At 38.4% G+C, this 26,698-nt stretch overlaps 1 protein-coding gene across 2 annotated transcripts; it reads right to left on the minus strand.

Annotated features, from left to right (window-relative positions):
* Positions 1-728: 728 nt before the first annotated feature.
* ube2v2 (ubiquitin conjugating enzyme E2 V2) lies at positions 729-25,225 on the minus strand. Of its 2 annotated transcripts, XM_062979348.1 has the most exons (5): positions 25,067-25,121; positions 24,349-24,396; positions 14,085-14,230; positions 9,468-9,593; positions 729-1,595 (listed from the first exon to the last, which is right to left on the minus strand). In XM_062979348.1, exons 1-5 carry the CDS (start codon positions 25,080-25,082, stop codon positions 1,449-1,451), a joined length of 483 nt encoding a protein of 160 aa, XP_062835418.1. In that variant the 5' UTR covers positions 25,083-25,121; the 3' UTR covers positions 729-1,448. The 2 variants fall into 2 exon arrangements, with proteins under 2 accessions (XP_062835418.1, XP_003223555.1); XM_003223507.4 differs by lacking the exon at positions 24,349-24,396 and having other exon boundaries at positions 25,067-25,225.
* Between the last annotated feature and the right edge of the window lie 1,473 nt (positions 25,226-26,698).

Genomic DNA, 26,698 nt, shown 5'->3' on the forward strand with positions numbered 1-26,698 from the left:
AGAAATTATGCAGCCAACCCATTTCTGGTTGTTGTGCATTTTAAAGAGGAAAGCTTCAATTTACTTATAATACACCCACACAATTGTTTCATTTCCTTCTAATCACAAAGCACTTCTAAAGTTCCTGGTGCTAAAAGCATTGCTTTTATGTACTGTGACATAAATTTGAATATAAACAGAGTACACGCCGAGGACTAACAATGTATCACACAAACAGCTATGCATGCACCTCCTTGCAAGACTCTTTAGAATTTTTAAATTAGCTTATAAAAGAATCATTGTTCATGGCCCAACTAACTCTATGCCTCTCAAATAGCTTAATATAACAGCATTCAGATTCAAACCAGAACTGAAATCCAAGGAAGCAGTTCCATACTCCCCAAGACCTATCCTCCATCACTACTTACTAATATAGCTAATATATGTGTTAGGAATGTACAGCAAAAGGCACCTAGAACAAGCAGTCCTGAAACAAGAATTACAACTGCAAGACCACTGTTTTCAAGATTAACACAAAAAAAGAAGAGGAAGAACAAACATCAGGCTCCATCTCTTACGCAAGTAGCCTGCAGCCAATGCCTTTGGCAAGGAACTCCACAGAGTGCACCAAATCCCCAATATATCATTCATAAGACATTGGTGATTGAACATAGCTTAGATGCAAAATTTGACTTCTTGTAGTGTAGTACCCACATAACCCAAATATAGAAATAGCAGAGCCTCAGAGATACTTTCCACATTTTATTTACATTTGAAGACTAACTTTATTCTCAATCACATATCCATACACCTATTTCCTTTTTTTGTTTTGTTTCACTAAAACTTAAATGCATGGTTTATTAGAACAAAGACTTGTAAACAAATATTTGCAATGTCCATTACATGTAACACACAGGAGCCGCTTAAAAGAAAATCATTTCCCCATTTTATAAATACAAGTATCAAAACAATCCTGACCGTATTCTGTGACACTACTAGCAGTCAGCACCCACACCTTTGCAAAAATTAAACAAGTTGAGCAATGGTATTTGCAGTACCTGCTACTGAAACAATTTTATCTGCAGCTCTTTTACTAAAGCAAGATGAATAAAGCATGCCATTTGTATTTCTTCTTCTTGAGAAAAGGTTTTTGAAACATTATTCCACAGCAACCTGGCACATCCTGTCATGCTTTCATCTTGAAACAATGGAGCTCCGATTTTAGGCTACTTCAGGCTTATGCTTAATATGACAGTGCCTTGGTAAAAGGAAAAATGTGCTGCCTTTTTGTCTGTTTGTGCCTGAAAATATATGGGGCATACATATACATATATATATATTCTTTCAAATGTCCAGATCATGTACACCAGCAGAAACTCTTAATGTGCGGGTGGTTTGCATTGTGAGATTGAATCAAGACATTAACATAAGTAGAAGTTGTTTAAGACAAGTTTGGGATTCAGCTAAAATTAATTGTTGTACGTTTGTCCTTCTGGAGGTTGTGGAAGCTTCATATTTTCTTTGGACATCATTAGACGCCTTAGCTCTTGAAGTACAACTTTAATGCAATAAGAATTTTGCCATTTTGCTAACACTGGTATGCTTCGTGCATCCACCTGTAAACAAAAAAAAAGCAAACATTTCAGTGGAGAATAAAGAATAATCATGATGATAGTGAGATTTACAAAGTATCTGAACTTTACCAGTTGAAATATGTCACATGCAAATCACAGATACATTTATCTAGAATCTGATTTATTTAATTTTTTTTGCTTCTTTCAGTAATTATAGTTCAGATTATTCTAACTATGCAGGGCACAAGAATAGTTGTTGAGCTATTCATGGAGAGGAAGCCACATACAAAGGAAGGGAACGTCAAAGATAAAAACAATCATTTATGTTTTAGCAGCAATTTCAAGGAAAATATGTGAATGTTGAAATGCACACATTCCCTTTTCTGGGATATGCCCAAAATTCACAATGTTTTCAAAAATTTCAGCTAATCACTTCTAATATTCAGGTTGTTTAGAAATATACATGTGTACAGGTATCAGTATTCAAAATACAAACCCTTATGATATACTATGATGTATGTTCCTTGCTGATACAGCTTCCTCAAGAAAGAATGCCAATACTCTTAAAGGTAATGGCAAAATGAATGGTGCCAGAGAATAATTAATAACAGATGGATCAAGATAATTGTGTTTACTAAGGCACCATAAAAAAGAATATTGCCAAACATCAGGGGATCCTGCTGAATCGTGTGGGCTCTGATAAAGGGAACATTTCTCAAAACTGAATAGTAGCAACCTACTGAGTAGTGGAGACCTACTGTTCATAGACACTGCCTTTATCCAATCTTAGAAAAGTTAACCTTTATAATTCACAATTCTACACAAAAATTGATCATTCAGCAAAGTTCTCTAACCTTTGGTTGGACCTATTTAGGAGAATGGAACAGCTGCCACAGTAAGGAGGGGGCAAAAAGTTAGGTTCTATGTTCTTATATGCATGTTTATCTATATACAGTTGTCTATGTATTTGTTGTCCAGCATATAGAAAAAACAAACAAAAATATTTCTACTTGAATGTTAACATTGTGCACATGGGGTTCAGAATTCTTTCAGGATCTTAAGTACATTTGGAGTTTTGAGAGTGCTTCAGATGCTTGCACAAGAAACATCTTTCCTTCATAAAGAATAGAACAGGTAGACACCACAAAAGCACAAGAAACACACAGATGGAAACATCATTCCTCTAATCCAGGGGTTTCCAAACGAAGGCCCAAGGGCTGGATGCAGCCCTCCAAGATCCTTTACCTAGCTCCTGTCCTAAATTTTAGATTTAGGATGGCCCTAGATCTAAAACAACTTGAAGGCACACAACAACAATAATCTGAATTAACTTGACTTCATCAGCCAAAAGAAGGCACACACTTCCCACTGAAGTACTGCTAAGTTTCTCTAGGTTAAAATTGTTCTTCATTTTAAATACTGTATTGTTCTTTCATGGGTTTTTTGCACTATGAATAAGGTATGTGCAGTGTTACATAAGAATTTGTTCATGTTTTTTTTTTCAAACTATAATCTGCCCCCTCTCCATCAGCAGTCTGAGGGACTGTGGACTGGACTTCTTGAGGACACCTGCTCTAATCGTTCCAGTATACTTATTTCCACATTTTCCCCATTTCTGGATGTGCTTGAAATGAACACACTGAGATGCTGCCTTCCACCATTTATGTTTTCTACAAATCTTTCTGGTAATTATGTCAGGCCCAGGAACATTCTTGGAAATAAAGATGGGGTTAGAAGCTGGCACTTCACTTTAGAACATGCCAGCAGATAAAGTTTTTTAAAAACCATACACATTTTGAAAACTCAGAAAAGACAGGAGCCCAGTAGTCATCAAGTCAAACACAACATTTAAGAAACCCAATCCTATACAGCTAGGATTGTTGGTATTTACGATAGTCATTTTCCAAAATGGTAAGAGAAAATTCTATGAATGGGTTTGTTCTCCTTACTAGGTCCAACTAGTAGACTGAAAAAAGAAATGAGGTTGGGCCTTATTTCCTAGAAAAAGTAATCTACTCAAATGATTATTGTGCCAAAACCAAAAAGAAGTACTTATACAAACCCTAAACACACACACTCACAGTTAAACAAAACTAGTTCCTTAACTACATCAGCAAAATAGTCTATACTGAGTAATGCTATCTTACCACAATAGAAAATGAACATATCATGGTAGGTATCAATAATAATCTTTCCTACAGTAGAGAAAATGTTATGAGATATCTCATGTCCTTAACAGATATGAATTAGCAACTGCTTCCAAAATAACCATCAAAAATTATCAATTTAAATTGCTGAACCACTTGCTGAAGGATCCATTCAGAAAAACGAAGCTTTAACCAAAGCAAATGTGCTCACCTTGTAATGCATTAGAAAAAGAAAACACTGACTTCCAAGTGATTGCTCAAAAAATATTTGTGACCTAAAGGTAAACTAGTCTCAATTACAACTGAGAAACTCCTTCCTAGTGAATTGAGCCTTAATCTCTCCAGCTATAGAAAGACAACAAATCTCATAACAGGTTTGATCCATTCTGCTATACACCCCTAGAAGCATGCTACATAGGGAAAATCAGATGCCCTGAAACGCTTTGTATATTTCAGACAGACCATAAGAGCTTGTCTGACCTCAGGAGAAAGCATCTCCTTCTGGATAAGGGCAAACTGACAACAGAATTAGCTTGAGCCTTGTGAAAATATGTATCAAACAAAGTCAATGCATCAACTGAAAACTTTTAAGTTCAGATAAGGGCAATGCAAAACAATTCCTTCCACAGCAGATATTTCAAAGACCCCATCAGGGAGGGGGCAGAATCAGTGACAAATAAAGACTAAGTTCATCTGACCCAGTCACCAGAACAATGGAAAAAAGGAAAAGGATAGAATAGAAAAGGGAGAAAGGGAGAAAGGAAGGGAGACAATATTTAAAATGAAGAACAATGTTAACCAACATAAACTTAACAGTATTTCAGTGGAAGGCCCTAGGGGCCATCCATTCCAACCCCTTCTGTCAAAGCACCCCAACAGATGGCCATCCAGGTTTTGTAATAATAATAATAATAATCTATATATATAAAAGAGTGATGGCATCACGGCAGCGGACAAAACAACAAAAGTAAACACCCCACGACCTCGAAAATTGACAGCACAACCCCTCATCCACGCCTCTAGGTTGATACAACAAAAAGAAAAGAAAAATAAAGTCCTAATTAGAAGGAGAGGAATAATTGCTTTTATCCAATTGCTGCCAGTTTGAAGGCTAAGCTCCTCCAACTTGGTCTCCTAGCAACCCACTTAGCCCAGGGGACCCTTGACCTTAACTACCACCAATTCTTCAATACTTTATTTCCCATACCACCATACTTCGCCACAGCAACGCGTGGCCGGGCACAGCTAGTCTATATATATAAAAGAGTGATGGCATCACGGCAATTCACACAACAACAAAAGTACAGGCCCCCCAACCTCAAAATTTGACAACACAACCCATCATCCACGCCTCAAGGTTGATACAACAAAAAGAAAAGAAAAATAAAGTCCTAATTAGAGGGAGAGCAATAATTTTTTTTATCCAATTGCTGCCAGTTTAGAGGGCTAATCTCTGCCCACTTGGTTGCCTAGCAACCAAGGGACAGCCAGGATTCAGTTAGGGGACAGGCAGATTTAGGCCTCACTTAGACTTCTTCCACAGATTATCTAATTTGCACTGGATTATATGGCAGTGTAGACTCAAGGCCCTTCCACACTGCTATATAACCCATTTATAATCTTATATTATCTGCTTTGCACTGGATTATCTTGACTCCACACTACCATATAATCCACTTCAGTGTGCATTTTATACAGCTGTGAAGAAGGGGCCTCATATAATCCAGTTCTAAACAGATAATTTAAGATTATCAAGATACAGTAGAGTCTCACTTATCCAACGTAAACAGGCCGGCAGGATAAGTGAATATGTTGGATAATAAGAAGGGATTCAGGAAAAGCCAATTAAACATCAAATTAGGTAATCGTTATACAAATTAAGCACCAAAACATCATATTATACAACAAATTTGACAGAAAAAGTAGTTCCATGCGCAGTAATGCTATGTAATAATTACAGTAGAGTCTCACTTATCCAACACTCGCTTATCCAACGTTCTGGATTATCCAACACATTTTTGTAGTCAATGCTTTCAATATATCGTGATATTTTGGTGCTAAATTCATAAATACAGTAATTACTATATAGCATTACTGTGTACTGAACTACTTTTTCTGACAAATTTGTTGTCTAACATGATGTTTTGGTGCTTAATTTGTAAAATCATAACTTAATTTGATGTTTAATAGGGTTATCCTTAATTCCTCATTATCCAACATATTCGCTTATCCAACGTTCTGCCGGCCCGTTTATGTTGGATAAGTGAGACTCTACTGTACTGTATTTACAAATTTACCACTAAGATATCACAATGAATTTAAAACACTGACTACAAAAACATTGATTATGAAAAGGCAGACTGCGTTGGATAATCCAGAACATTGTATAAGCGAATGTTGGATAAGTGAGATTCTTCTTTAATATGAAATAATTACTGGGATAGAATAATGCAGAACAATATAATCTCTAAAACCAGGACAGTAAATAAACAGGGGAATTCCACACAGGAAACAATCGGGGCCAGCTAACACCTCCCAACAAAGTATTCCCATCATCAAAGTCTGACAAATCCTGTTTTCTCAGGGCCACAGACAGTAGAAGCACATAAAATATCGCAAACAACACCACTCTGAAAACAAGGGAATTCCAGACAGGAAACAATCAGGGCCAGCTAACACCTCCCAACAAAAAATTCACTCAGGGAGGAAACAGCCAGGCTTTAAAGCTGCAAGGCCATTACATCCCAATCATTTTTCCTAATTGCAGCATTCATACTTGCCTCCAACAAACAAAAAAAACCAATCAGAAATATTGTATATTCACAACCTTTAGGAAATAATATCCCCTGATGGCGCAGCATGTTAAAGCGCTGAGCTGCTGAACTTCTGGACCGAAAGGCCACAGGTTTGAATTGGGGGAGCGGAGAGGGCCCCCACTGTTAGCCCCAGCTTCTGCCAACCCAGAAGTTCGAAAACATGCAAATGTGAGTGCATCAATAGGTACTGCTCCGGCGGGAAGGTAACGCCGCTCCATGTAGTCATCCCACATGACAACGCCGGCTCTTCGGCTTAGAAATGGAGATGAGCACCAACCTCCAGAGTCAGACATGACTGGACTTAATGTCTGGGGAAAACCTTTACCCTTGACCTTAACTACCACCAATTCCTCAATACTTTATTTCCCATACCACCATACTTCGCCACAGCAACACGTGGCCGGGCACAGCTAGTAATATTAATAATAATAGCAGAAACCCCAGGGACCATCCAGTTCAACTCCCTTCTGCCATTCAGGAAAAGCACAACCAAAGCACTGCCCGAGTGGTGAAGGGAAATAGGGTTTTGGAAGCAAAGGAGGTGAGGGAGAAAATCTGGACCATGAGGGGGCTGAGGGGAAAAGGCTTTTTGTGACAAGGGCGGTGAAGGGAGGGAGAGAAGCAGGAAAGAGGAGGGAAAGCTTGGAGAAGGAAAAGGGAACCACTGAGCACCTCGGTATGCTTCACGGAGCCCCAAGGGCTCTGTTGAGCACATCTTGAGAATCGCTGCTCCAATGTATGAGCATCTCAGTAAGTGATATAGAAAACGATATCTGTCTGAAATTCAGATATGTTTCCAGAACAATACAGAGCTTCTGCATCTATAATTTCTTCCATCTCTTCTTCTGACTGAAGCAATACTGACTGTGTTGTGGCACAGAAGTATATGAAGTCTGGAATGGTATCCACCATGAAGGTGACAGACTTGTGCAATTATTTACATATTCAGTAATTCCTTTACTCAAATATTTGACATATAGCCAAACGGAACGTTTATTTAATATTGTCTTAACATACAATTCGTAAATGTGAGACCTTAACCCAGAGGTGCCAGGCTTGTGGCCTTCCAGATATTTGGGCCTCCAACTCCCAGAGGCCCTAGCCACCTTGCCCAATTTCCAGAAATTCTGGGAGCTGAGGTTTATTATTATTATTATTATTAATTATTATTATTATTATTATTAAACTTATATACCTCTACTCCCGGTTTGGCTCGGAGCGGTTTACAAAAATAGATTAAAACAATACACTTGGCTTTAAAATAGCAATAAAAACAATAAAAGCAACAATAAAAGCAACAATAAAAACAGACATAGCCCCGAGTCTTTCACCCATTGAACGCTTGTCGGAAGAGCAAGGTTTTGCAGGCTTTCCGAAAGGCAAGTAAGTCTCGGGTGGTTCGAGTTTCCACTGGCAAGGCATTCCATAATTGAGGGGCTACAATCGAGAAGGCTCTCTGCCTAGTGGAAGACAAATGATAAGTCCGTATGTTAGGGACTTCAAGCAAATTTTGGTCTTCGGACCGAAGTAGTCTCTGGGGTTGGTAGGGTGATAAGCGGGCCCTCAGGTATGCTGGCCCCAGACCATGTAAGGCCTTGAAAGTTAGTACTAGTATCTTGAAAGTAATCCGGTACTCAATCGGTAGCCAGTGCAGCTGTTGAAGAATTGGGGTGATACGCCACCTCGCCAGCACCCCGGCGAGAAGACGAGCCGCCGCGTTTTGCACCAGCTTCAGTTTCCGGATCACTGACAGAGGAAGGCCAATGTAGAGGGCGTTACAGTAGTCGAGCCTCAAGATGACCGTCGCCTGGATCACCGTCGCCAGGTCGTTCCTAGATAGGTAGGGAGCCAGTCGCCTAGCCTGACATAGATGGAAAAACGCAGATCTGCTCACAGCAGAGACCTGGGCCTCCATTGTGAGCAGAGGGTCCAATAAGACACCAAGACTTTTTACCGAAGATGACGGACGTAGTGTCTCACCATCCAGGGTAGGCAGCTGGATCTCCCTCCCACCCGGACGGCCCAGCCAAAGGATCTCCGTCTTCGCTGGATTCACCCTCAACCTGCTGGCACGCAACCATCCAGTAACGGCTTCAAGGCACTGATGGAAACTATCGGGTACGGAGTCCGGCTGGCCCTCCATCCTCAGAATGAGCTGAGTGTCATCAGCGTACTGGTGGCACTTGAGCCCAAAGCTCCGCACCAGTCGGGCAAGCGGTCGCATATAGATGTTAAATAATAGAGGAGAGAGAATAGCTCCCTGTGGGACCCCACAAGTTAGCGGAGACCACGCGGAAACCAACCCTTCCCTCACCACCCGCTGTCCCCGATTTTGGAGGAAGGAGGACACCCATTTCAGGGGTATCCCCCTAACCCCCGTCATGGCTAGGCGGTGGGTCAATAGATTGTGGTCGACCGTATCAAATGCTGCTGTGAGATCTAATAACATGAGCAGCGCTGATCCGCCTTGATCCCTCTGGCAGCGAAGTTGGTCTGTGATGGCGACCAGCACAGTCTCCGTTCCGTGCCCCTTACGGAAGCCGGACTGGAAGGGATCATGGAACCTGGATAACCACAAGTTTGACACCACTGCCTTAATTTATGGACAAGATTATCCCAAGCATTATACACCCTGAAGATGAACAAATTTCCTTTCATTTCAAGGCTGAAATGAATATGCATTTCATATTTGGTTTTCACATTTTCTACTCAATTTTTTTATCTAAGAAGCTGATTATTTAAAGAGGGGACAGCTTCATTCAATTTACTAAAGCAGCTACAGTATACCTATCACCTTATGGTGACTTTGGAACACCGCAACCATCTTCAACAAACAATACAATTTACATAGCTATACATTCAGCATTTCAAAGCATATCCATGAACATCTTCTCTGTCCATCAGAACCAGTTTTTCTTCCAAAAAAACCAGCTTACTCAATGCCTACTTACCATTCCATTGGAATTATTTATTCCATTCATATTAATTTTAGTTACAAATCTAACTGTTGGAGGTGCCTCTGGATATTTAGATCCACACTCTACTTTCAAGCTGTATATTCTGTTTTCATAATTTGTCTAGTAAAGAGAGAAAAGAAAATAATTAATCATACCGAAAGCGTAGAAGGATTCAAATTAAGGGGAAAATAATTGATTTTACACCTGTCACTTCCAAGTCATCCTCAAAAGCAACCCTATATAGAAAATGCTGTAATACTCTAATAGAGAAGATACCGACACATGAACTATCTTTGCCCAGGAAAGGCTGTAATAAATATTAGGTTAAAACTAATATTTTGTATCCAAAAGGTAATGCACAGGCATCTTTCAAAGTGATTTGCTGAAACTTGTTTGGCAGTAACCATGGATAGCAGAAAGATGACACTGAATACACAAGTCCACACATCTAGACTAGAAGAATTCAGCATTTTAAAAGGGCTTCATTCATGCAACCTAATAAATACTGATGTGTGAGAAAGAACCAAAAGCAGAAGATATGTTTGCATACTCAGTTATCTGGAAATATGTGTGATTTGTAAGACTGGAAAATAAAGGATTTTCTACTGTTAAAGCATAAAAAACTTCAGTTTGAGTGAAAGACAGAAAATTATTTCAGATTTTTAAAAATAATGCAACAATTATAATTGGCAGATTATTCCTGGCATCTCTAAAATATCTATGTATTTTATGAATATATTTGGTCCAATTTCTTTTTTTTTCAATGAAAAAGAAAGTCAAAGAGAAACAAAATATATCTTTCCTTATAACTAATACAGGATCCCTTTATGGTGCCAACTTTATTTTAAAATAAATTTTAAATTAAGAAAATCATGCATTTATAATACAAAAGGAACTTGGAAGAAGACATCTAATGACTTTATCAAAACTTTTTGCAAAGATTAACAGAGCTCCAGATAAACTTCTACAAATATCTTTAAATGCAGATGCTCAATGGGAATGACTTTCTCCTCAATTTAGGACAAATTTTCTGCTACTGTTCAACACAAAAAAATTTAAAAATTTCTAATAATACGTGTAAAAGTAAGAGACTTCCTCCAGCTCCACTACCACTTGGTTTTTTGTACATCTACATCTGTATCCCAACAACACTCAAAGATTATCTGTAGTCTGATTCCTTTATAATTCATTTCCTGATACACTAACTGACTTATCATTGAATGCACAAAATTGGCTTATTATTGAAATTCAAATGGGGTTGTTAATACTGAATAACAAATGCAATCATACCAAAACATCTGAATTGATATTATATGGCATCATAATTATATTGTGAATAATTCAGATCATAGAAAGCCTGAAGTCCTCAAATCACTGAATACACAAGAACAACATGATTCAGCAAATTAAATTCAGGAAGCTGGACACCAGTCAATTAGCAATCAGATAACGCAATTCTCTCTTGATTGACTAAAATACCTATCACACCAGCCACCAAACAAAGTTACTAAGTAAATATCCTGCATAAAGATATTAATGAAAGGAAAGTCTTTGAGTCAGGAAAATGTGCAATCTAAGTTCAACAGGTCATGAATACAATGAAAAATTCAAACTTCTTCTCTGGATATCCTAATTTAGGTGAAGCTTACTTTGACTTCAACTGGTACAAAATGCTATGTCCAGAATGTTAACAGGACATGGAAATAGGAAACATTTGGTTCTTTTCTTACAACCATTAAATTACCATCTATTTCATTTCCAAGCCCAATTCAAAGTACAGTACTGGCTGAATTGAAAGACTTTGCTCAAAACTGCCTTCAGGTCTATCTTCTTCTATTTAAAGCACACCTTGTTTGAAGATATGTGTGTTCAGTGGGAAGGCTAATCATTTTTCTGATACACTTTCCACAGATTTTGCTGCAAGAGATAAACACATCTTTCCCTCTGCATGTTATTATGGTTCCACCAAGACTCTGAAATTTCTAAATAACAAAAGTCTTTCATTTTCTGTGTAAAAATTTACACTAGATGGCACTGCCCTTCCAACCATAGCAGGTTTTGAATTGCACAGGCTGAGTATCCCTTATCTGATATGCATAACACCAGAATTTTTTTTTAAAAAAATTGTATTTTGGGATATTTTCACGTATGAAATGAGACATCTTACAGAAAAGATCTAAGTCCAAACTCGAAATTCATTTCTTTTGAAACACATATATACAGAAAGTCATATTATACATTATATTTTTAAACTATTTTGTTCATAAAACAAAGTTTGGTGTGCACTGAACTACACCATCCACACAGACAATTTAGGAGGATTTTAAATTTCAAAATTCCCGATAAGGGATGTTCAACGTATATTATCCTCTATGGTCTTTCTACCTTACTTTAGTGTTACCTTATTGTTTTACTGACAGTTGTATTAAACAATAAAACGCAGGAAGTTAGAGAAATTTTAAATTGTTCCAAACTATTTCTGAAATAGCTGCCTAGAGATCTTAAGGCACAGAACAGGATAGATAAAATCATCATGTAAATAAATAAAACTATGCAATATGCTACAAAAAAACCTCTTTACATTAATCAATATAAATAAAGGGAAGTTTTCTGTTAAGTAGAGGAACTAAATATTTATAAATCTGATTTATAAATTACTTTTACCTATGATGGCTTGCACATTCTTTTCACAAACCACATCTGAATTTCAGAAAAATCTAATTGAGGCTGTGCTTCTGAGGGGAACTTCAAAACACAGCCACATTTGAAAGCACGAGGAAAAAAATATTTAGGACTGAGCCAGGGGTTGCTGTGTTCTATGTAGTTTAAGATGTTTAAAATTGTTTTATTGGTTTTACCTATGTATTTTAATATATCCTGTGTTTAATTGTATTTTAATAATTGTATGCTTTAGGTTTTAACTTACATACTGTTATGATTATAAGTGTTAGCCACTGTATTAGCGTTAACCTCTTTTGGGAGAAAAGAAGCGGGATATTAAAATAATAGTAACAGCAAAACCCCTCTGAATAATTTTTGCCAAGAAAACGTTAATAGGGTCACCTTAGGGTCAATGTGAGTTAGGAACAACTTGAAGGCCAGGCCGAGATCTGATATTTCAAGGGAGAAATCTTGAAAAGGTAGCTTCAGCTGTGTAACACCTCACTAGCCATAGCCATTTCCAGGTTAATTAGGATATCCAGAGAAGAATTTTGATGAAACAGTTGTATGACAGGACCTAAATAGCTTTAAGGCAACAGATCCTATTTGATCTTGAAAGCTAAGTAGGAACCGCCATGGTTACTGCTTAGGAGAAGAGACTACCAATGAAAACCAAGTGCTGTACACTATTTTCAGAGGAAGAAACTAGTAAAACCACCTCAGAGTAGTCCTTTGCCTAAGAAAATCCTATGAAAATCATGAGGATGTCATACGTCAACAAGCAACTTGAAGGCAGACACACCTTTATGTTAGGCCATAAATAGCCTATATATGCACTTTTTGTAGGAGCCACTAGATGGCATTGTTGCCTCAATACAAATTTGATAATATAATACTGTACTTCCTGCATGGTTGCCAGATTTATCAGCCCTGCTTCAGCTACTGCCTTATATCATTTTTACCACTTTGATAACACCAACACCTCTTAGAGAATATGAAACTGGTGGAGTGGCCAGGCTCTTCACACATTTCCACGCTAACACACTTGCTCAGGTGGAAAGAGATGGGATGGAGAGATTGTGAGAGTATGTGCTTATGTGTTTTGCTCACTCACTGGGAGGGCAAGGATGAGATGATTGTGAGGTGAGACAGTGCATGAGAGTATGTGTTTTCACAGTAAGAAAGGGAGGTGGGAAGAAAAGCAGCCCATAGAAGTGTCTTGGGAAAGGGGCGGTATGGGGTGATTGTGAAGAGAGGGGGGTGCATGTGTACTCATTCCCACAGTCAGAAGAACAAGGATGGGGCAATTGTGAGAAGGGAGGGTATGCATGTGTTGATTCACTTCTGCAGTTTGGAGGACATGGATGAAATGAGGTGACTGTGCATGTATACGTGTGTGTTTCCTCCCTCAGCCAGTTGAGACTGATCATCAGGATAGTATGTGTGAATGAATTTATTCATTCACTTGAACTGCCAGATGCAGTGTAACCTGCCAACCACTGGTTTCAGCCTTTGGAACGAATGAAGAGAAATCTATTTCCCTACCTTTCACTTGTTCCAAAGGCAACCTTTTTTTTTTGGGGGGGGGGGGGGCTTTTCACTTGGAGACAGGTGAGCAGACCAGTGAGCTTCTGCCTTTGCAGTTCATGAGCATAAGCGCCGCAAAAGGGCTTGTGATCGCACTTATGATCATTCATTCCAAAGGCAGAAGAAAACAGCTGGTAGTAAAGATCAAGAGCTAATGTTTGGATGGCATAGAAGTATTCACTGTTTTTCTCCTTTCATGGGATTACTGGACTCATAACCTCTGGTAATGAGAAAGGTTGAGCATATGGGTCTAAATGCATAAAAAATGATTATCCTTGATCAAATACATTCACTTGCACTTTAAATGTTTACCAATAAACTCTGTGACACATGATGTATGAAAAATAAATTAGTAGCACTGACCCTTGGTGGTCCAATAATCATGCCCGTCCACCTTGTAAGCGTCATGTCTTCATCATCTTCGAGGCCCCAGCTTACTGTACCATCTCCTACTCCTTTCTGACCTTCTTCAAGTTCTTCCAACAAACGAAAATTACGAGGGACTTTAACTATTTGAAAGAAGATAAATGAATAGCACTGTTCAAAATCTGACTTTACCTATGTTAACATAAACAACACATATCTCTGAATTTCAACACATTTTAGAGCTATTTTAGATTTTAACTATGTATATCATATTTAAGCTGATGTGAAAATAAAACATGTCCCGATTTGTGATTTTTTAAAATTTTCTCAACAAATGCATGGTATAATGTGGACATAGATACAAGGCATTTTGTAATCTTACTTTTTCTTATGAGACTTATTACAGGTCTAAAACTCATTTCATATTTTAAAACTGGAAATCAGATAAAACCAAAATTTTCATGATTAAATTCATCAATTTCCTGTATGAGATAAAAGAACTTCAAATATACAAATTTGAGGTGCCACTTGAACAACGGACCCCGAAAAAATACAGCACTAGGCACCAATTAGTTGATTATTTGTGGTTCATACAGGATATTAACATACAGCATATACATATACTGTATTACAAAGTTGAGTTCTAATTGACATTTACATCTGTGCAGGAGGACAGAATTGATCATCAGCTAGTCTATTTAAGAAGCCTAGAGCCCGTGGTGATTGACTTGAATTGGTGTTGGCCATTTTTGTGATAGCACAGAGACTTATGAAATAATAGTTCCATTTGGATGATCACAGATTACTTACACATTGACTTTTTGTTGCACTCATAACCCCTTTGCTTCTCCCAATATAAGATGATTGATCAAACTAAAAAGCTTTCAATGCTTGCTTTGTCTGAAATTTGCACCTATTATTACCAGATTTCAATTAAGCGGGAACATTAATATTTCCCCCTTTCTCCCTAATACTGGGACTTTGGGTACCTTGATGTTGTGTGTCATCAAGCCATTTCTAACATGACAACTCTGAGGTAAAACTACTACAGGATGCTCATGGTAAGATTTATTCAGAGGGGGTTTTCCTTTGCCTTTCTCTGAGGCTGAAAGATTTCTCAAGGTCACCCACTGGGTTTCCACGGTTGAGTAGAGATTCAAACCCTGGTCTCTAGAGGCACAATCCAGTGCCAAACATAACACAATAGTTTTCCTAGGTGGTTTACAAAGTGTAAAATAAATACACAGTATTAACACACACAAAATATCACTGACATCAACTTCCAAAAACCTGTTTGAATAGACATAAACATAAACAAGGCCCTGTCACTTGTCACTACCAGACCTGCCAGGAAAGTTATGAAACTAACAAAAAGGCCTCCCTGAACTTAGGGTTTGGTCAGGCTCATACTGGAAGATATGGTCCTTCAGTCTGAAACCAAGCAGAATAGGACAGTACAGTTCACAGCAAGCACTTCAAACTGTGCCAGAAAATAGTATAGTTATCAGGGGAACTTGAAGATTCATGTTGCACAATTAAATTACTGTAAGACTCTCAGTGGCTAAACCAAGTTAAACTATTTGGGCTTGTTCTGAAGCTGGCTACCAGAATGTTGGTTTGGAGAAAACAGGAAACCATGATTAGAGCCTTCTTTGTGACAGACCACATTACAATAGAAGTGTTAACTGGCTGACTGTACAGAGAAAAAGCCTATTAAGATGAGTCATCAAAGCACTAACTACTGTAACAAAGTTATTTTTCAAAAGTTTATTCATGCCAATATATGGTCATCCAAACCTAGAGCTTATGAAGCTTCTACCACTTAAAGCAAAACCAGTAACTTAAAAATAATTTTACATATACTCCTAGATTTAATTGGAGAATCAGAAAGAGTAATACAGCTCCATTTAAAGAGCCCCTGGCTCTGGGGAACTGAATCTGGAAATGTACTATTACATACATTTGTGCATGTAATATATATATTTACACACATAATATTACATTACATGCATTTCAAGATTAAATTCCCAGAGCTTGGAAGTGTTTAGAGGGAGTTACATTACCTTATGTGAGATTCTCCAGTCAAGAAATAATTCAGATTAGAAACCTAAATTTGAAATATATGGATAACATAAATTGTACAGCAAAACACCTATGTTGATGAAAATTACTCAATAGTGGATGAAGCATCAGCCTCAGATGTAGTTACTTTTTATTCCATAAAATATTAAATGAACAGGAAAGCATTAAAGACTGTTTGAGAGGAAGTTAATGATAAATCATGTTGTACCAAATGAAACAAAGCATATTGAAAAGTCCATCAACTCCTTCAAGTGTACAAAACGTAATTACTAGTGCCTGTGTCAAATGGCTAATCCCAATACATACATATTTGATTCCTTCAAGAAGTCAACAATTATGCAAGTGAGCAATGCCTGCTCTTAAATTGGTTTGGCCACAAGCATGCTCACACAGCTATTTTTGGAAACAGGATTGAGGAAAGGGCTAAGATAACTGAACAGATGACATCTGCAAGAGCGCTGAGGATAGAACTCTATCTGTATAGGAAAAAACTGCATTAAAACATTCTAGCAATCTTAACTTAAATGTAGTGGCATTATATTAAATATAGCAAAAGAGGTAACAATTTGATTTAAACCATCGTATATGATGGGACTTCATCCACAGATTTCTGGTATCCATAGGCAGTCCTATCCATAGGCAAACCCCAGCAGATACTAAAGACCTACATTATGGCTAAAGCCTGCACTATCATATATACAACCAATGCACTTTATATTGCACAAGCAAGCCCATTCTTCTTTCCAATCAATCAAGCAACCAATCAATGTTTTCATGATATCTTGTCAAAATTGCATTGCTTATTGCTTCCAACTAAGATTGATCATGGTCAATGGTCATCAAGGGAAACAATTTTGAACAGACACCGCTAAACATACTGTCATATATCACAGGCTACATTTTTAAAAGGATTTCAAAGAATTATAACAGTTAGCATTAGCTGTTGTATCTGCTCAATGTCTTTGTCTGAATATAACTGCTTCATTATATGATTTAGGTTCAGGTTATCTATAAACATGTCAAATGATCATCTAGGGAGGGCTTTCTCTCTGTCCCACCACCCGCTCAAGTGCATTTGGGGAGAATAAGGGTAAGGCCCTTTTGGTGGCTGCTTCAGACTTTGGAACACCCTCCCAAAGGATACTAGAATGGCTCCATTCCCACTTGCTTTCTGCAAACAGATAAAAACAATGCTGTGCCAGCAGGCATTTGGGGGAGGATGAGGGGCATCCAGGAAGGTTGTAGGTGAGATTTAAAGGGGGGTGAGTTTTAAATGTAATGTTAAAGTATTTATTGTATTTTAACTTTATAGCCACACATTAATATGTATTTGTTTTTTTATTTTTTGTCTTTGCTTTGTTTTCAATTGTCATTAAATTGTGTGGTTGTTAAGATACCTTGCATCCCCATGGGGAGAAAATTGGGGTATAAATAAAGTTGTTAATAATAATGAGAATAATCAAAATGACATTTAGTATTTATAACATTGCTAACTGGCTTCTGACTCACCTCCTCTATACAGTAATTCAGTAAGGGTAACAAATTTCTAAGAACATAAAACCAACTGCATTCAACATTTGATACAAGTCAGAATCATTTCCCACAGCTGCATGACTGTGTTTCCTTTTTACTAAAGAAATTATATCCATATATTTACACCATAGGGCTTTCTGCCCTATGATAGATCAAATTTAGTGTGTTATATTCCATGTGGTTTAAACAATTTGGCAACTAGACACAAAATCATCCAGCATGTTTAAAGCTTAATTAAAAATACTATCATTGACACTTTATACTTAAAACTGAAGATAACCCTGGTCATTCAAAGGGCCCTTCTACACAGCCATATAACCCAGAATATCAAGGCAGAAAATCCCACAATATCTGCTTTGAACTGGGTTATCTAAGGGCCCTTCCAGACAGGCCATATATCCCAGGATCTGATCCCAGGTTTTCTACTTTAAACAGGATTATATGAGTCCCCACTGCCAAATAATCTGAGATAAACAGAAAATCTGGCATCAGATCCTGGGATATAAGGCCTATCTGGAAGGGGCCCAAGTCCACACTGCCATATACTCCAGTTCAAGGCAGAAAATGTGGGATTTTATTCAGCTGTGTGGAAGGGACCTTTGGAAATATCTATTCCTTGCCCGTAGGCAGTCATAATACCATAGGTGTGTGAACTATTTCATTATCTATTTGCATTTGCCACAGAAGCTACTGTTCCCTGAAGACAAAACATCTTCAGAACTGGTTTTGAAAGAAGTTCAAGAGGAAAAGGCTAAAAAAAACCTGTATGTCTTTCAAAGTCTTGTCCCCTGCACTAAATATGCTTGATTTGTAACTTAAGTGAAATTCTGCAGAATTTTGTTGGGAACAGTGCATACCGTATTTTTTTCCCTCTACTTAGTCAAAGAGATGGGTCACAGTCGGAACCACCTCAATTTTCCCCTCTGCACAAATAATTGGATATTGTTAAACAATAAAAAGCTCCTATGAAAAATTTCCCATTCTCCTCACTATTAACTGCTTTTTCCCCCAGTACTTCTTTATGAAGCTTTCACATAATATTCAGTGACAATAAATTTATAGACTACTTTTCCTGTTTTTTTTCTATTATGTGATTCCATAACTTCCAGGGGCTGCCTTTAAATTTATTTTCTACAGTTAGAAACAATTTGTTATGTCGCATATACCACATGTGTAGGGGAGGTGCTAAATTATTCTATATGTTAATAATTTATTAATTTACTTGCAAAGCTGATTCTGATTTTCTTGGCTACCAAGGGAACTTCAATAATTAGGCAAAATATACATATCTGAACAAGACTCAACATAACAGAAAATGCCATACTGGATCTGAAATATATAATGTTTTAATTTCTATTCTTTTAAAGCATTAAAATATTGATTTGGTTCACTGGGAAAGTAACATTATACAAAATACTTAATGTTAAATAGTCTGTTACCTACCTAATTAAAAATTAGCTGTTGATGTTAACATAATACTATTTGCAAGTGCTTAAATGCTCATACAGTAGCTCACGAAAATATCAACAAAATGAGCGAATAGATAAGCAATAAGCACGACCCACTGCAACAATGTTGCTTGTGGGCTGTACTATTTCTACACACAATTAGTGATGTATCATTAGAGTGCAAGAAACAGGACTAATATTATAATCTATACATTTCTATTCAGAGGTAAGTATATTGCATTTAATGACATCTATTCTGAGATGAACAGAGGGCTCCAACTACATATACAAACAACTCTGGCATCATTATTAAACTAAGATTGGGCTAAAACAAGTTTTTAAAAAGTTCACTTCTTCCTCTCACAAAAACCTACCTCCACCTATCTATAAACACATGTACAAATCAATCTTGTGTATAAATCTAGGTCAGCATTGGGGGCCACAATTATGGATTTTAATATGAACTATGGGTAAACTGAGAGTAATTCTATGGAGTGGAGAAAGCACTGCCATTGCCACAGGGGTCCAACCCTCTCTACTCTCTCAAATACAGCACAGCTTCTGGCCTTTTTGAACATTGGGGCATCAAAATGTCAATAGTTATTTTGTGTTTCTCCTCAAAAGAGAAATGAGTGAACAGGAGGTATCTGGTGTTCTTTTAGGTTTTCTTGAGGTAGACTAAACTTTCATCTTTATCACTCTATTCAGAGAAGAGGATGGTACCTTTTTTGATAAAATTAAGTACAATCCATACATTGATTCAATAAGTGGACCTAATTTTTGTAGTCAAACTTTAAACTAAAATTTCTAGACTTATACATGAGCATATACAGTATTTTAATACTGTGTAAAATAATCCAATCGCCAATAGGCACATAGCTGTTTATAGCTGTCAGCTTGTGCCACAATCTTAAACTTTCAAACTACAGGAAAGGAGATTGCACCTGAACATCAGGAAGAACTTCCTCACTGTGATGGCTGTTCGGCAGTGGAACTCTCTGCCCCGGACTGTGGTGGAGGCTCCTTCCTTGGAGGCTTTTAAACAGAGGCTGGATGGCCATCTGTCGGGGGTGCTTTGAATGCGATTTCCTGCTTCTTGGCAGGGGGTTGGACTAGATGGCCCATGAGGTCTCTTCCAACTCCACTATTCTATGATTCTAAAATCCACCCAACCCACCTCCAAATCTTAGTTGACCATATATGCAACACATATAAGTCATGGCAACAGTTAAGAATTTAGAATACAATAGCCTGAGTGCAAAGTCTACTACACCTAAACAAGGAAGAGCTTTAAAACTGGTCATTTCAACATGCTAGACAGTTTACAAAACTCTTATCAAACATAAAGACTATAAAGAAGAATCAAGAATGAAGATTATAAGCAAAGTTAATACATGCTCACTATATACAAGCTAAGTCTCCCCAGACCCAACTCCATCAGTTCTTGTTGGATTAAAACTCTTTATTAGCTCCGCTAGCTAAAACTGACGTGATTTTCAGTCCAACCAACTCTAGTGAAGTGCAACTCTAAGTGCTGGTCCCTGAACTGATGGTAATTCTGAGACACAGAGTTAAAGAAAAGGGGAGGAGCAGATTCAAACAAGTAGACTGAAGCAAAAAACCAATGGCTTTCCTAAAACTCTACAAAGAGCTTTAGCATGACCTTAGGCCTGAACAATGTTTACATGCTTTCTAGTGTCCAAATATTTTCCTTCCCATTTACTTTTGGCCTTGTAAAATAGGCTAATTACAATCAAAGGATTGTGGATATATTTTTTATTCAACTACTATAAATATAACACATACTTCACACTAATATAAGGACAGGAAGAAGAAGCAGGTAATCATTTAAGTGGACAAATGTGTCTAAATCCAATTGCTAAACCCAACTAGAGTTAGCCCATTTAATCAGTGGGATGTATATGAATGATGCCTTATTTAGTAGCAATGGATTCAATGAGTATTCCCTAAATTAAACCAACAAAGGGATTTAGGCAATGTTACTTTATAATATTGGCACTTACAACTGCTAATTATCATGCTAGCTCAAAATCTAATGATCCAATGTGCTTGTAACTTGATAGTTCATATGAGTTACTCCAGGAGTAAGTAACTAGAATAAAAAAATGTCAATATTTAAAACATTCAGGTTGCATTAAACCTTGAAATCCACATGTGAAACAACAAATAGCTGTAGAACTCATACACATGTAATTTTAAAAGAACCTAATAAATTGTGCACTTGTTCCATACACTATTTATCCTGTTCATGTTTTACAGCATATTGAAGAATTTGTCTTGCATTCATGACAGTTATTGCTATATTGTTATAGTTATGCCCCTTTTATAATTGTTATAATAATTTTATCATCATCAAAAGGCTGAATCTTCCACAGTGAACTATATGTATAATGTTAATAAAAGTAGTTCCCAATACCACTGGCTTTGATACTTAAAACTAGGGAATCTTTTCAGGCTGACATCATAAATTTTTTATGTCTTTATCATTGATGCCTCTAAGCTCAAAATACTACATACTTCAACTACTCTGACTTTCTTTTAGAAACCCTGTATAATATGTTGTGACATCAGTTATTTTACAGGGGGATTGTGGGTGGATGCTGGGGTATTAGTTAACTTTTATATTATTGTGGTGAGTGCTGGATTAACATCTTTTAACAAGATTATCCTCATGATCGAACAATTGTAATAAATATAGCAAAATCTGTAAACTGTTCCCAGGGAGGGGAGGAGGGACAAAGAGAGGGGAACAATGTAAACATGTGTTACCAATGGAAAATGTTCTGAATGTTTGTATAATTTTATGTAGTACTATTTACAATAATTCTGAAAATAGTAATAAAATATTAAAAACATCCTTTCATTTTACTAAAACAAATGCACGTTAGAACAATATAATGCAACATCTTGAAAAATGTGGATATCTTTGAGGTTCAACCAATTAATTGCAGAGATTACACCACTTAGGAAAAGTTACTGTAAAACCTTACTAGGAGTACAGTAGAGTCTCACTTATCCAACATAAACGGCCCGGCAGAATGTTGGATAAGCGAATATGTTGAATAATAAGGAGGGATTAAGGAAAAGCCTATTAAACATCAAATTAGGTTATGATTTTACAAATTAAGCACCAAAACATCATGTTATACAACAAATTTGACAGAAAAAGTAGTTCAATATGCAGTAATGCTATGTAGTAATTACTGTATTTACAAATTTAGCACCAAAATGTCACGATGTATTGAAAACATTGATTACAAAAATGTGTTGGATAATCCAGAACGTTGGATAAGTGAGTGCTGGATAAGTGAGTGCAAAATCCTCTAAAAATACCACATTGCTGTAAAAGGTAATTGAAATAATTTAACAAACTATGATGTAAATGATCCCAATGCAAACAAAATCAGTCTTTAGTAATGAAATCACCCAATAATAATAATAATGATAATTTTATTTCTTACACGCCTCTACGTACGGATCGAGGTGGATTACAACACAATTAAAAAACATGAACATTGCAAAAATTCAACAACTATAAATATTTCTATAAAAGGCCCACATTAAAAATGCTACATTAAAAATACTATATTCATTCTATAACTTTAGAAGCACCTTCCCTAAAGGCAAAGAGTAGTATTCAAATGCCAGATTTATGTGTGCAATAAACAAATTATAGTGGACCTCCAACAATTGACCTGATAACGGCCTAAAAGAATGGATTTTAGTTTTAGGCTGGGTTTTGAGCTAATGAATATTTAAATTGGGGTTTTTTTGCTAGTTACGTATTACATGTGTTGCAAGTTTATAATTTTATCAGCTATGTTTTGAACTGTTGATTGTGTTTATTTTTAAGTGTGATATGTTTTGTTTACATTTTTGCCGCTTTGAGTCCCAATTTAGAAGAAAAACAAGAATGAAATAAATAATATAATAATAATAATAGTTCAATATAATCCCATGAAAGGAAAGAATACTAAAACATCACAGAGCTGAATAAAGAAAGATACTGAAAAGTCATGCCAATAGACAATAAGGAGAAGCACAGTCAGAAGACATAATGTTGTTAGCAGAGGAGTGGTGAAAGAAGAAAAGAAGCATAGCGGAGATTAAAAGAGGAAATAGAGGGAGAAAGTGAAAGTAAGACAAGTACACAACATAAGCTGATAGGCGAAAGTATATGTTTCTTCCACAGTTTACTGCCTGAACAAGAAAGGGACAAAAAAAATGAAAGCAAATCGAGTGCTCTTCCAGACAGGTCCCAGGACCTGATCCCAGGTTTTCTGTTTATCCCAGGATATCTGGCAGGGCAAACTCATAATTGAGTTTAAAGCAGAAAACCAGGGATCTGGGATATAGGGCCCATTTAGAAAAGCCCCTAGAGAAGGCTCGATAGCAGTACGTGTGAAAACGATCTTGGGAGTTTTCGCAGACAACAAGTTAAACAAAAGCCAATGGGATTTTGGCCTGCATAAATAGGAGTATAGTGTTTATATCCAGGGAAGTCATGCTCCCCCTCTATTCTGCCTTGGTCAGACCACACCTGGAAAACTGTGTCCAATTCTGGGCACCGCAATTGAAGGGAGATGTTGACAAGCTGGAATGTGTCCAGAGGAGGCCAACTAAAATGATCAAGGTTCTGGAGAACAAGCCTTATGAGGAGCGGCTTAAAGAGCTGGGCATGTTTAGCCTGCAGAAGAGAAGGCGGAGAGGAGACATGATGGCCATGTATAAATGTGTGAGGGAAAGTCATAGGGAGGAGGGAGCAAGTTTGTTTTCTGTTGCCCCAGAGACTAGGACACAGAACAACGGATTCAAACTACAGGAAAGAATATTCCACCAGAAAATTAGGAAGAACTTCCTAACAATGAGAGCTGTTCAGCAGTGGAACTCTCTGCCCTGGAGTGTGGTAGAGGCTCCTTCTTTGGGAGGCTTTTAAACAGAGGCTGGATGGCCATCTGTCGGGAGTGCTTTGAATGCGATCTTCCTGCATCTTGGAAGGGGTTAGGACTGGATGGCCCGCAAGATCTCTTCCAACTCTATGATTCTAAGGGTGACCAAAATGATCTGTCTTTCTAGAAACTGGACTGGATGGGTCCTGGGGTCTCTTCCAATTCTAGGTTTACAAGTAAGATACAAAAATGTTACCCTGAATTAAGAGAAAGTGCAAAAATATTGACCTGAAGTAAGAGAAAAAATAGCAGAACTCTTTTCACGCACACACTGACCTGAAAAGAATGGGAGATACCAGTCAAAGAGGAAGACAAGACACATATATATCTGTAGTAGTTTCTGCTGTAGCTACTAGCCCTGGCATGGGCAAGCCTTGGCTCCTCCAGGTGTTTTGGATTTCGACTCCCACCATTCCTAACAGCCTCAGACCCCTTCCTTTCCCCCCTCAGCCGCTTAAGCGGCTGAGGGGGGAAAGGAAGGGGTCTGAGGCTGTTAGGAATGGTGGGAGTCGAAGTCCAAAACACCTGGAGGAGCCAAGGCTTGCCCATACCTGAACTAGCCCAAGCTCAATAGTTACACCACTTAGCTTTACCTTCGAAGGGAGTAGATTAGGGGAAGGTAGGCATTTGACAGCTCTGAGATGTAATGGGGGGGTTGGGGTAAATGAAAAGACCCCTTGGATTGTCACCCCGCAAGCCTGGCCTCAGAAAGAAACCCTTGACTTCCTCTTCACATCCCTTCCAGCTCATTCTGCCCTGAGGCCTCCCAACCACCACCCTCCTCGGGACCAGAAGAACCTGCTGGGATGCAGGCCGGCCTCCCGGAGGACGCTGGGCCCAAGCCTCCTGCCATGGGGCTCCCCACGACGAAGGGCACCTCTCTTCCCCGCAAGGCCTCTTCCTCAAGGCGCCGCCCCCGCCCAGCGCCCCCTCAGAGACCACATACCTGTGGAGCCGGCCATCTTGTCCAAACCCCTCCCCCGCCAGCCAGGAAGCACACGGGCGGAGGTCACGTGACTCTTCTCCCTGCGCGCTGCGTCACCTCCTGGAAACAAGCCCCGCCCACCGCGCCGGCGGGATGGATTGCTGCCGGATAGAAAGACCAGCGTGGCAAGAGAGGTGACGTAGATGGAAGGGCGGGGCGCAGAGGAAGGGGGAGGAGCTAAGAGGTAGCCAATTAGAGGCTTGGGCGGGGCACTCACTACTGTTTCCAATGAAATTAGTCTAGCTTGCTGTGAGTTTTCTAGGCTGTATGGCCATGTTCCAGAAGCATTATCTCCTGACGTTTTGCCCACATCTATGGCAGACATCCTCAGAGGTTGTGAGGTATATTGGAAATCAGAACAAGGGAGGTTTATATATCTGTGGAAGGTCCAGGTTGGGAGAAAGAACTCTTGTCTGTTGGAGGCAAGTCTGAATGTTGCAATTGACCACCTTGATTAGAATTGAATAGCGTTGCAGATTGAAAGCCTGGCTGCTTCCTGCCTGAGAGAATCCTTTGTTGGGAGGTGTTAGCTGGGCCAGATAGGAGCCTCCGGTGGCCTAGGGGATAAAAGCCTCGTTGACTTGAAGGTTGGGTTGCTGACCTGAAAGCTGCCAGGTTCGAATCCCACCCAGGAAGAGTGAGGATGAGCTCCCTCTTTCAGCTCCAGCTCCATGCAGGGACATGAGAGTAGCCTCCCACAAGGATGGTAAAATCATCAAAACATCCAGGCGTCCCCTGGGCAACGTCCTTGCAGATGGCCAATTCTCTCTCCAGAAGCAACTCCGGTTGCTCCTGACACGAAAAAAAAGCTGGGCCTGATTGCTTCATGTCTGAATTCCCCTGTTTTCAGAGTGTTCTTTATTTACTGTCCTGATTTTAGAGGGTTTTTTTTAATACTGGTAGCCAAATGTTGTTCATTTTCATGGTTTCCTCTTTTCTGTTGAAATTGACCACATTCTTGTGGATTTCAATGGCTTCTCTATAGTCTTCCTCCAAGGCGAACTGGACCACCTAAACTGGGCTATACATGCCAATTGATACTCCACCACAGATGTCATAAGAGCTGCAAGGCCAAGAACAAGCCACGAGAGTAAAGACAAAGATCCACACAGAGGAAAAGTGTTCTTACTATACATCAAGGAAACCACCGACTGCACAGGAAAGTTGATGAAGAGGCACAACCTACAAATGATCTACAGACCCATTCAGAAAATCCAACTAATGCTATATTCAGCAAAGGACAAGAGAGATCCTCTCACCTCTGCAGGAGTCTACCCTATACTCTGCAACTGTGGACAAGTCTACATAGGGACCACCAAACGCAGCATTGCCCAGACACGAATCAAGGAACTTGAAAGGCACTGTAGACAAATCCAACCACAGAGAAGTCAGCCATAGCAGAGCACTTGATGAACCAGCCTGGACACAGCATATTATTTGAGAACACAGAAATGCTGGACCACTCTAACAACTAACATGTCAAACTACCAGAGATGCCACTGAAATTCACAAGCATGTGGACAATTTCAACAGAAAGGAAGAAACCATGAAAATGAAAAAAAAATATTGGCTGCCAGTATTTTAAAAAACTCT

Source organism: Anolis carolinensis, chromosome 4 (genome assembly GCF_035594765.1).
Source record: "Anolis carolinensis isolate JA03-04 chromosome 4, rAnoCar3.1.pri, whole genome shotgun sequence".
NCBI classification, from domain to species: Eukaryota; Metazoa; Chordata; class Lepidosauria; order Squamata; family Dactyloidae; genus Anolis; species Anolis carolinensis.

Bases quoted from the DNA above. Each gene is read 5' to 3' on its own strand.
- ube2v2 (XM_062979348.1), bottom strand. The intron at 14,231-24,348 runs GTCAATATTTTT...TCTTTCAAATAG, and splicing joins TATTTTTTCTCTTACTTCAG to TTAAAGTCCCTCGTAATTTT. The intron at 1,596-9,467 runs GTAAGTAGGCAT...TTTTGTTTACAG, and splicing joins TAAATAATTCCAATGGAATG to GTGGATGCACGAAGCATACC.